Source organism: Emericellopsis atlantica (genome assembly GCF_019669845.1).
Source record: "Emericellopsis atlantica unplaced genomic scaffold F5Z01scaffold_61, whole genome shotgun sequence".
Lineage (NCBI taxonomy): Eukaryota > Fungi > Ascomycota > Sordariomycetes > Hypocreales > Bionectriaceae > Emericellopsis > Emericellopsis atlantica.
In genome coordinates this window covers 31,769-42,476 of record NW_025764763.1, presented here as the reverse complement: position 1 = coordinate 42,476, position 10,708 = coordinate 31,769, and the positions used below count along the sequence as shown (strand labels likewise).

General features: G+C 53.9%; 5 protein-coding genes across 5 annotated transcripts in view; 1 reads left to right on the top strand and 4 right to left on the bottom strand.

The window, feature by feature from the left end:
- The window catches only part of F5Z01DRAFT_494346 (uncharacterized protein), a 1,977-nt gene extending 728 nt beyond the window's left edge, over positions 1-1,249 (bottom strand). The window contains exons 1-3 of the mRNA XM_046260219.1: positions 767-1,249; positions 624-709; positions 3-570 (exon numbers count right to left, since the gene is read on the bottom strand). Coding sequence (XP_046113482.1) covers positions 3-570; positions 624-709; positions 767-969 — 857 coding nt within the window. The 5' untranslated portion in view covers positions 970-1,249. The remainder of the gene's footprint in view (positions 1-2; positions 571-623; positions 710-766) is intronic.
- A 1,819-nt stretch (positions 1,250-3,068) lies between these two features.
- On the bottom strand, positions 3,069-4,659 carry F5Z01DRAFT_641095 (uncharacterized protein; the record flags this gene model as incomplete). Its single annotated transcript, XM_046262563.1, has 3 exons — positions 3,069-3,562; positions 3,623-3,980; positions 4,054-4,659. 3 exons carry the CDS (start codon positions 4,657-4,659, stop codon positions 3,069-3,071), a joined length of 1,458 nt encoding a protein of 485 aa, XP_046113481.1.
- Positions 4,660-4,875: 216 nt separating this feature from the next.
- F5Z01DRAFT_697729 (N-acetyltransferase B complex non catalytic subunit-domain-containing protein) lies at positions 4,876-8,167 on the bottom strand (the record flags this gene model as incomplete). The annotated part of the gene is made up of 8 exons (XM_046266332.1): positions 4,876-5,731; positions 5,787-5,905; positions 5,950-6,938; positions 6,994-7,352; positions 7,421-7,510; positions 7,566-7,646; positions 7,704-7,991; positions 8,042-8,167. 8 exons carry the CDS (start codon positions 8,165-8,167, stop codon positions 4,991-4,993), a joined length of 2,793 nt encoding a protein of 930 aa, XP_046113480.1. The 3' UTR covers positions 4,876-4,990.
- Positions 8,168-8,492: 325 nt separating this feature from the next.
- F5Z01DRAFT_631467 (uncharacterized protein) lies at positions 8,493-8,851 on the top strand (the record flags this gene model as incomplete). Its single annotated transcript, XM_046261791.1, has 3 exons — positions 8,493-8,578; positions 8,629-8,736; positions 8,785-8,851. The coding sequence occupies 3 exons, from the start codon at positions 8,493-8,495 to the stop codon at positions 8,849-8,851; spliced, it is 261 nt and encodes an 86-aa protein (XP_046113479.1).
- Positions 8,852-8,857: 6 nt separating this feature from the next.
- Positions 8,858-10,570, bottom strand: F5Z01DRAFT_494339 (terpenoid cyclases/protein prenyltransferase alpha-alpha toroid). Its single transcript, XM_046260218.1, has 3 exons — positions 9,753-10,570; positions 9,375-9,700; positions 8,858-9,314 (listed from the first exon to the last, which is right to left on the bottom strand). Exons 1-3 carry the CDS (start codon positions 10,390-10,392, stop codon positions 9,012-9,014), a joined length of 1,269 nt encoding a protein of 422 aa, XP_046113478.1. The 5' UTR covers positions 10,393-10,570; the 3' UTR covers positions 8,858-9,011.
- Positions 10,571-10,708: the final 138 nt, after the last annotated feature.

Here is a 10,708-nt window from a genome sequence, read left to right as displayed (position 1 = left end):
CGTTGTTGTTGCCGCCGTTGTTGTTGCCGCCGTTGTTGTTGCCGCCGTTGTTGTTGCCGCCGTTGTTGTTGCCGCCGTTGTTGTTGCCGCCGTTGTTGTTGCCGCCGTTGTCCGCGACGGTGAAGCGCACACAATCATCCTGCGCACCGCGTTGGGCGACGGGCATGATGACGGGCTGGTGGTTGGCGGCAGCGACAAGGCTGCACAAGCGATAGTTACCCGCGGGCAGGCCATCGGCGACGTCGGCAGACAGGAGGCCCTGGCCATTTCCTTGGTCGTTGATGCCCTTGAAGAAGGCAAAGGTCGTGGGGTCGAGGGGCGTGGTCGGGTTCTGGTCGCCGCCTAGGTCCTGGACGGTGACGTGGGTGTGGCCGATGATGTTGCCGTTACCGTCGAGGTCCTGAGGCGCCGAGTAGTACGTGTTGTCCGGGTTCGTGAATGTGCCCGGGGCGAAGTTCAGCATCTGGACCGAGATGGTGAAGCCAGTGTTGGAGGCGATGGTATCGCCGTTCTTTGGGTTGGTGAAGATGGCGGACACCATGCGGTTCGTTGATGGGATCTTGCCCATTGCTGTTCTCTTGTCAGAAATACAGGACAGGTTCGTATTGTCAATTTGGTCTCACGGATTCCGTTGCAGGAGCCGCCCTGCTTCTGCTCGCCGTTGGTAAGGTCTTGGCCCTGGCAAAAGTTGATAAAGTTGTTGTTGTCTCTGGCGTAGCGTTAGACTCCGACTCTAGTCACCTGCTCACGATGGAGATAGACTCACGTCTGAGATGGTGCCTGCCCATTCGAAGGTCCGCCGTCGCTGGCCGACGCTTGCTGGATGACATCTTGATTCAACTGGCCATTCCCGCCGTTCTGGCGGACCTGCAAGGACCTGGTGAAGGGGGATCTCGGTCGAGTCGTAGCGTGAGCAAAGGAAGGATAGCATGTAGCCAGCAGGCAGACCAAGGAAGCGTTGAAATGCATCGTGAAAGGGTATCTGAAACAGGAACCAGCCTGGGGAGAAAATGAGTCCTTTAAGGGAGCGAAAGAATAGGATCAAAATACAATAAAGAAACGTCTTATAACTTGACCAAATGAAAGAATGTAACACGGAAAGACGAGCAGGTTGGCAAGTCGGCAATGGGGCGAAGACGACGCATCTACTTATGTCTGAGCGACCGGCACCGTCGCAGGGACCCCAGCCTGCGTCATCTGAGCGGTGCGTGAGAGAAAGTCGGTTACCGGCAAACAAACCTTTGCAGCGACGAAATGTAAGACGTGTGAGTGCCAGAGTTGTAGGTGACAAAACGTCGCGATGTGCTCTTGGCCTGTGGTCTGCCCTATCGCGAGGAGGCCACATGAGACACTTGTCGCCGCAGGAATCAGGGTCCGCATCTCGCGACGTCGCAGAGTCCGCCAAGTGCTAATGCCGAGCATTTCCCAAACACCACAGAGTCTGGACGAATCCCACGATAACCGCGCGGGCAGATTCATAAACGCGCTTCACCAGAAAAGGGAAAAAATGAAAGGTCATCAGCCCACCGTATGCGAGGGATTGCCGCGACAGACCGAGATGTCGCGACGGACGTTTACTCACTAGAGCTGTCAGTCACCACAGCAGCGATGACCCGAGCACACAGCACCAATCCTGTCTCGATCTCAATGGCAATGGTCGCGGGGACGTTAACTCCAACGTTGAACACGGCAACACGGCCCAGCAGGCGAGAGACCTGGTTCAACGAGGACTGCGCCCTCCGTGGGGCAAGAGAAAACGATCGCGGAGAGCGATTCGCGCGATATGCATTCACTAGTACTTCAACTGCGATGGCCCTCTCTTTGCCTGGCGAGCCCTTGTCTGATGATGCTGTGGTCGATGCATGGCAAAGCTTCAAAGTCTTGACTGACGTTGTCGGTAGCTGTCGACGTTCACTCGGCTCGCGGCATTGTGGGAAGGTCGAGGTCGGATGGTCCTGATTCTCAAACGTGGTATGTTTTCCGCTTGTTTGTTTCCGCAACTTGACATCGAAGCTGCACGTATTGGAGGACGCACGTATTGGAAGATCAAACAACGCAGGTCCCCGACTTCTTCGACGGCCTCCAAAGGTAAGGAGTCGACGAAACCGGACATCCCAGAACGCTGCTCTCTTTTACCCACTCTACAGGCCGCCCGACACAGCCATTGTCTCCCACAAGCCGGAGCAGTCTACCAGACTTGTTGAGCCTTGAGTCCTTGACTGCCTTTTGCGCTTCCTACGAATTTTCATCGGGAGGTATTCGAGCAACGCGCTTATAGCAGCGGTGGGGACATATCGCCGTGCCACGATGTCTGGTGAGGCAGCAGGTACTCTATGTTCATTCTCTACTCTTCAGGATGGATTTTGCTTTGGTGAGCCGTTGGCCACTCTTTCATCGTCTGGAGGATGTACATCCTGTTAAACCTCGGGAGCCGCGACTCTTGGCGCCAAAGAGGACTGCTCAGTGCTGAGGGTGATGCCCTCGTCTGTCCCTCGTTTGACCTGCCACCAGACTTGAAACATCTTGAGAATAGCAAGTATGACGTTGACGCGGAGGACGTCATCCTGGGCCCTATCAACACTTGGCCACGCAATGGACGCGAGAACGGCTGTCCCATACCCAACATCAGCATCGAATCCGCTGGCGCAATGCTACGGCACGCCCCAAGAGCCCCCAGCTTCTTTTGAACTAACGTCTATGACATGATCAGGTCGGAGGCAGTTAGGGAAAGGCACATGATGAAGCCAAGTCTTGGCTGAACTTCGCTCGCGACGAATGATGACAAAATGCATCAAGCCAACTTTCTCATATATAGCTCACTTCAGACACGCAACAAATAATGTGACAGATACTTTGGAAATTATGAACTGAAAAGAGGATGTACTATGGTAAGTAAAGCAAATAACAAGCAGAGAGAGAGGTGCGAGCCTGATAAAGAGACAGGGAATGAGGGATGTATGCAAGACAGGAGACAATGAGTAAAGAGGGAACAGGGCAAGCGTACAACCCTGAGAGTCCAGTGACGCGAGCCAAGACCACACTCAGGCTGGTCTTAATATAGCTCCAGCTCACGTAGCTCCAGCTTCCGGGAACTCGCATTCCTTAAGACGCTTGAGTGTTCTTTCAACCTTTTCCGCGCTAGCCTTTCGCTTTTTACCCAGCTCGTCCATCTCCTTCAAGTGTTCCATGGTCTCGTTTCTCCGAGTGTCGGCTTTTGCGCGCTGCAGATTTACTGCATCGACAATATTGTCCAGCATTCGATCAAGGTCGCCTTTATTCAGCCTTGGATCAAATTCCTCAACTTGACAGTAGAGCGACCGCATTCTCTTCAGGTCGTTCATCTTCCCTTTGAGTTCGGCGCGTTGCGGGAGCGACATGATGGGCAAGTCGTCGTAGGCGCGAATGGGTGATTGTTCAAAGGCTCGCCTGCTATTATCGAGTCGAATCACATCCATTTCATACTGGACCTGGGCACTGGTGTGATCAATCTTTCGTAACATATATTTCCTAAAACTCTTGTCTGTGGCACTTATGCTGCCCGAGGAGGGCCCGTAAGACTTGCCTTGGGAAGTGGTATTGTCTCCTGAACCCCCTTACATTGGGGTCGTCTGTTGTGGCTCACTGGTTTCTGCCGCTCTGCCAGGTGACTGTGTTTCTGGTTCAGGGGACAATATAGTGAGGTCGACAATCTCCGCAGGATGACTTCTGCGTGGCTTCTTGTGCTCTTTCTTCCTTGAGGGCTGGACTGAGGACGCACGTGAAGACGGCCGTTCTGTTGGCGCACGCGACGACGTCTGTTGCGATGAACTGGGTGTGTTGGGGGTCTCGATAGAACTCTGGACCTTGACAGAACGGTTGAGCCTCCTTCTTTTGTTGCTGGTGTTTCTGGAACGCGTAGTCCCAGGAGAATCATCGGTTGCGTTCGGGATTTCCGGTGGGCTTCGGCCCCTTGTTTCCTTGCCCGAAGGGCTTGTGTCTGCCTGTCTCGCTTGTCAGTACCATTCAGGGGCCGGGCGGCTTCGCGAGCGGCCACGTAGAGTATATGTAACGAACATTTGATTTCAACCCATCCAGCTGCCGGATCGCAGCCAGTACCGCTCCCTTATCCACGACAAATTTAAGACAAGCGTTGTTGCCGATGTTTTCGTCCTTCTGCAGTATGTACTCGAAGAACAATGCTTCGGCTGTCTTGGGCTCCGGAACGGTGGGATCATGCGCCAACTGTTCCATGTAACTGTGAGAAGCGAGCTTCCACAGTGACTCGATGAACTCGGCGCCATACTTAGGGGGGCCTCGAAGCTTGGGAATTTCCGCCTCCCAGTCGGTTTCCTCACGTGCGGTTGACAACTCTTGGTCTTCCGGCTCGTCTTCGCCCCACATGTGCTCCAATTTCTCAAGTCCCCGGAGTTTGATAATGGCAAATATATGCCCCAATATCGGAATGACAGTTTTCTTGTATTTGGTAGAACTGCTCGAGCGGCTTTGATTAAATGGGAGGGTGAAGTTGGAAGGGAGCTGTGGGTCCCTCAGCCGGACTGGACGGTCCTTAAGCATCTGAAAGAAAGATCCATCGCGAAGATTGGTAGGATGAGTGGATTGCAGTGGCGTGATGTTCCAGAACCACAGCTGAGAGAGTGATGGCCCCTCGGGTTTCGCCATCGTTGTGGTTCTGACAATGTTGTGGTGGTGGAATGAGGATGAGGAGAGAAGACAACTCTTCGCAACCCAGGTCCAGAGGAAAGCTGCCTTTTGAGGGCCCATCTGTTGTAGGAGTAATCATGATGAGGAGCTATGAAAGGTGATCACGTTGTCAGGGAAACTCATCATCCATGTTATGAGTTTATATTGACCTCCACGATGCCCCCCGGGCACTCAGGAGTCAGGAATCTCAGAACAGTCCCGGCCAGCGGATAGGAACAACATGCCGGGATCTATCAGCAGACACATCAATTCGAATCTTGTTGCTGTGTCGACGGAGTCTCTGTTTTCATCAGGGTCCAACAGACGCTAAAAGATGCCGGGCCACGGCCCGCACTTGGCCTTTGTACGAAGACTTTTCATCCATACATCCAGTCCGTAGTAGCCACGCGTCCATGTGGCTCTGTAGATGATCGACAGTGTAACCGCCCAGGGATGCGATGCAATCTTGCGCCTCGGTAGCTGCGGTCCCTGCCGATTGCTGCACCGACTCAATCTTCGCTGAAAGAGCTTTCGATTGATTTCGCCCACCGAAGACGTTGGCCTGCTCCTTCTCCTGGCCACGCAGGTCATTCAAAAGCTTCATGGCTATCTGGACAATGGAGGCAGCTTCACGGCACATGCCAATCGTATGCATGGACCGCATCGTCGCCGCCACATGCTCGATGCCCTCATCTTGTGCTTTGGGCAGACAAGCGCCAAGTCCAGCCAAGCCAGCGACAACCGCGTCAAGCAATTGCGATATGACAGGATCTATTACCCCAGGGGCCTGCTGGTCGTTGCTACACAACTCAATCAATAGACAGACACCACTGAGTAGTTCGTAGCAGGTAGCCTCCGCAGGCGTCAGATCGTCCTGTTGAGCCAGAAGCAACTTGTCCAAAGTATTGCTCAATTGCCCAAGTGTCTCAGCTGCGAAGGCGCAGTCGCCTTGGGTTGACAAGCGAGGAACTTTGTATCCAGGGGTTGTTGAATTATCACTCCACAAATCGTGAAAGGCCTCGGTGATCAGACCACATTGCACACGACGAGCCTAGCGATACGGTGAGTAAATTTTCACCATGCCCCGGCATCAAGGTCGGACTTACGCTGGGCGATGGACCGTATCGAAGAAGCACGTGTATCGGAATCGCCTCTTGACTATCCCACGCTGGAAATGCTCCGTAATCAATCTTCGAGTGTAGACTTGCAGTGTCTACCAACTCGTCTGCGGATGTCAGTGGCGGCAAGATCAGGTCCATATACACTTACTGAATCGGCAGTCGGAAAACACATCATGCTGGGCGAGGCCATTCAAGCGCCCAACCCTTGATTCCTCGACGAGACTGATGGCTCTGGTGGTGCTCCACCTCAATTTCCGCACGAAGCAGGGGATCTCAATCATGGAGCTGTAGGCCTCCGAATACAAGGTATCAACAAGTCGGCGGTGCATGGGGGTCTTGAGTGACTGCTCATAGTGATGGACAAACGTGTCCATGAGTTTCCACCCCATATCGTCAATCGGCGACAGCATTTTCGGTGCCACTGTCGACAAGCGGTCATAGAACAGCGGTGCCAGTACGTCAATGGTAGACCGCTTGACGGCCAATCCATCCCAAAGCTCGCGCGCTCGCTTGACCGATCCAAGAGCGAGGTGGAGCTGCATGAGCATCAAGCAGAGCTGGGTCTGCGAGGTATCGAGGGACAACTGATGCTCCAAGAGTAACGTCGCGTGGAGCAGATGTTCCGATGTTCCCAGCCGAATGTCACAAAAGGCTGCCAACAATGCAAGATCCGTAGAGACTGTGGGATTCCTGGGACTCGATGAGGCGTTCGCTTCTTCGTAAAAGTCGATGATGCGGCTGCGCAACTTTCCTAGCCCATTCTCCCAGCGGCGCGTTGTAGACGCCAGGTATTCCACTTTCAAGAGCAGTACCCTCCATTGCCCAGCTTTATGGAGCTCTTTTTCGTCTTGAACTTTTGGGAGAAGCTCATGAACAAGCAGCCGCAGAGAGTCATGGTCGAGAAGGTCTAGGAATCGACTGATGTCCTCGAAGCAAGAAGGATTGTTCCACTGGTCTCGGATATATCCGCATAGGTCCAAGAGATATTTGTTCGAACCGTCTGAGGTTGGCGTAGCCTCATGTTTGGGTAGGAGTGTGAATGTGGCGTTCACGCGAGCCAAAAGGATATTGCGTCTGTGGATCGAGCTGAGACCAGGGGCGCTCAGGAGCGTGGAAAGAATTTCGCCAACCTTCTTCCTGCTAGCACATCAGCTCACATGTCGTGGAATAGTGCTCCATGGAGGTAACGAACCGAGCGTCGCTGCCGCAAGCATGGCCGGCGGCGGTAACAAGCAACTCCAATGTATCATGGTCGCACGCGAGCAAACCAAGTGTCCCATTCTCCGTCTTCATCAAAAGCGCATCCTCGCACAGCGAGTAAATCCTTGCCCAATTCCCATCTGCGGCAAGCTTTTGAGTATACTTGGCAAATAGAGTCTTGTCACCTTGCCGTAGTTGATTCAACGGCCCGAACTTTTGGCTGTAGGCGAGAGCTTCATACTCGGCTTCTGAGCCATGTGTTTCCACAATCTGGTACAAGAGCCATTTCTCCTCAGCCGTGCGGATGCCTCTGTACGAACCACTGGAAACACTTCTGTCATCTGGCTTGACCTACGCGGTAATTAGATGTTAGTTAACCGAGAGAGGAGTGGTCATCGGGACTGTCTTGAGGACCGTACCTGCTCCGCAACCTGGGCAGCTTTTTGGATCTGCTTCAAAGCAAGTGTCCCGTAAAGGCGCTTTTGTTGCTGTTCGGCTTGATCCGACGTCTAGATAGCAGTATCAGCACTATGCGTCCCGTCAATTTTGCGGCGAATTGCTCACCGATAGCAAATACGTGAGTGCGATGTTCCAAAAGAGATAACGTCGTTCATCGGGATATGACCGATCAAGTACGGCTGCGATCTATCGCGCGTCCCATTAGCAACGTATCAAATTATCCACGGTAGGCCGTTGTCGAACCTGCTGAGCACTTCTCAAGTCCCAATGAGTCAAGCATGACTCGAGTGATTGTGATGCGGCGTGCTTGTCCTTGGGCCGACCCTTGACGGCTTGGGCGCGCAGAGGACCGATGCTCTCCTCAAAGAATGTCGGCGAGGCCGTGCTTTTTGACGCCCATTCGAGTAGATTCAGTGCGTTGAAATCTCCTGCTGCGGGGTGTTTGTCGCGGAGTAGTCTGGACACAGCAGCAACCGCAGCAAACTTGGTTGATGGCTCGTCAACTTGACATTGCGCACATACTTGGACAATCTTGAACAATGTTTAGATCTCATCAACACGCGCATGAAGTGGCAGCTAACCTCGTAGTACGGATCCTTCGTCATCCTCAACCTGCTCTCGGCCAGCCGCGCCGCCAGCGGCCAGTTGCCATTGGCAAACGCTGTCTGAAGTTGAACATCAACTCCATCCTTGAGAGACGGCTTCATTCGTTGCATGAATGGGCGATTTCGATCGGGCCAGACACGCCTCGCAGATTTCCTTGTATTTATTGGCAAGACCCAACTCGAAGCGATCTGAGGGTGGTTCACACTGAAGCCTTCATGACAAAAAACTGTGGCGCTCCTCGGTGGTTCCCTGTGGCTGAGGTCTCCCACGTTAGCGTCATTGTGGCTGAACCACCCATTCCATGTCGACTTTGTTCCTTGCATCCCCGATGCCTCGATCATCAATCCCGTTCCTCGTTCAGCGTCAACAACGGAGGTCAAAAGACCAAGACCCAAGCCGATTCCGCTCTCTAATATTCCGTTCATCATGGCCACTGGTTCTGGCGACAAGGACGCGAAGTCGAATGAGTCTTCCTCCCCATGGGACGACAACACAAGACGTCGCTTTGAAAGGTAGCCGCGCCGCGCTGCTCCCATTCCTGGCGCTAACAGTCACTTCGCAGCAAATCGAAAAGCGAGTTCTACGATCCGTGCCAAGAAGCAGCACAGCGCAGCTACCGGTGTCTGTTCCGAAACAACGGCGATAAGGCAATGTGTGGTGAATATTTCCAGTGAGGCGATCAGGCGAACATGACGGCCTACTGCTGACAAGATGACAGGGCCTATCGTGACTGCAAACAGCACTGGGTACGTATTGCTCCTCGGAGCACTCTTGGCTTTGACTGACAGTTCCACAGGTCGAGGAACGAAGGAAGGACTCAACCCCGTTCTTCTCATTCAAGAGCGAATCGAATGACCAAGCGTCAACGCCCAAACCATCGTAAAGAGCCGGCATAGCTCGTAGGACTTGACGAAATATAACCATCGCTGCGTTCGGCTACCCACATCATACTTGCTCCCAGAATCTGTCCTCCTGCTCAGACTGGGCATCTTGCTCTGCCCTCTGTATCAGCCCAGCCCTCGCGCGCTCAATTTTGGCAGTCGTTTCGATGCTGCAACACAAGCCGACGTCGAATTCCTTGATACCGCTTTCGCCCAACAACGCTAGTCCCGCAAGCCCGAGGTACGCGTGATACAGGTCAGGAGGTGCTCCTGCCACCTTGGAAAATCCGCCGATCCGGTGTTGTGTGATCTCGAGCAAGTAACGACGCGCCGGGCTTGCGCCGATATCGAACCCCGAGTCGAGCATCTACGCACATCAGTATACGTATTGAGGTGAGTGGGACAGGATCGGGACTTGTGCACATACGCGCAGTGTACCCATGGCCCACCAGCAATAGCACGTGTCGGCCTTTTTGTTGCACCGGCCGTTGAAACCACCATAGTCGCAGCTGTCATCAATGTTGAGAGAGTCCAACTGTGCCATGATGAAGTTCTCCTCTCCCGCGTCGTGCGAGACGCCCTCTTCCTCTTCATCTTGGGCCAGGTAGACAAATTGGCGATCCGCCAAGAACTTCAGCAGATGATCCCGATCGCTTGTGCCCCGGAGCACCGCTTCATGCGACGTGCCGTCCGAGAATCGCAATGGCCTATCCAAGAGCGATAATGCTGCAACGGAGCAGTATGCGTAACCAGCTGCGACCTGGTTAGGGTGGGCGCAGCGCACAGGGCGTCTTCGATTGCTTACCGTGAGACTCGTGTGATGAAGCTTCCGCTAGCCCGCCGTCGAATGTTTGCCCGCGGCGAATATGCCTAATTATCGATTCCATGTCGATATCTTCTTCCTCCGCCGCGCTACCCTTCTCGGGATCTCCGCGGAGCATCCACCTAACCGAGCTCGCCAAGTAGCTGTGTCGAGTGTCTCTGCCGCCGACAGGCTGACCATCCCACATGTTCTGCCCAAAACTGCCGTCGTCCCGCTGCAGTCGTCGAAGCCACCTGAGTGTCTGTTGCCGATTAACCCCAGCATATGCGTCCGCACCAGCCTCGCCGTGCTCTGCCACTACAGCGAGCAGCACAAGGGCGAAAAACGTTGCCGCCAAGTTCGCATGACCTTGATCTGCCGCCTGGCCCTTGTATACATGAGCCGGGCTGCCACAAAATCCACCTTGAGGATGTTGCAAGTTCAGAACCCAAGTGCGCACATTGGCTACATCCTCGGGGTCGAAAGGCACATGTAGTATGTCCAGAGCTGAGTACGTGAAACACGCCCACATCAAGCGCGTCGAGTCCGATGCCGTGTACGGCGATGGGAGGTATGTGTCATGGCAGCGCTTCCAATATTTGATATGGCGGTCCTTCTCGAAAACGGGCTCAGGCCGGGTCATGGCTGCGGTTCCGACAGCGAAGAGTGCCACCAGATAGAGATGTGAGAATGAAGAAGGAGAATCGTGGTCGAAGCCCACGGTGGCTCTTGGGAGAAAGATCTTTCCTCCAGGTCTCGATTGGCGAGCACTACCACCTTCGCAAGTAAATAGATGAAAGCTACCACGGATACTTCGTGCAAGATAATACAGTTCTCTTGAGCAACGGACCCCATGTACCCCGCTACCAACGACGAGCGCGGGCGCGCTTGCAACCGCCTTAGTAAGATACCACGTACTGAAGCTGGGTGCCGCACCTTACCCTGTAGTCCTTCAGATG

Bases quoted from the DNA above. Each gene is read 5' to 3' on its own strand.
- F5Z01DRAFT_494339 (XM_046260218.1), bottom strand. From the start codon at position 10,392: ATGACCCGGCCTGAGCCCGTTTTCGAGAAGGACCGCCATATCAAATAT. The intron at 9,701-9,752 runs GTAAGCAATCGA...ACCAGGTCGCAG, and splicing joins TTCATCACACGAGTCTCACG to CTGGTTACGCATACTGCTCC. The intron at 9,315-9,374 runs GTATGTGCACAA...TGATGTGCGTAG, and splicing joins GGGCCATGGGTACACTGCGC to ATGCTCGACTCGGGGTTCGA.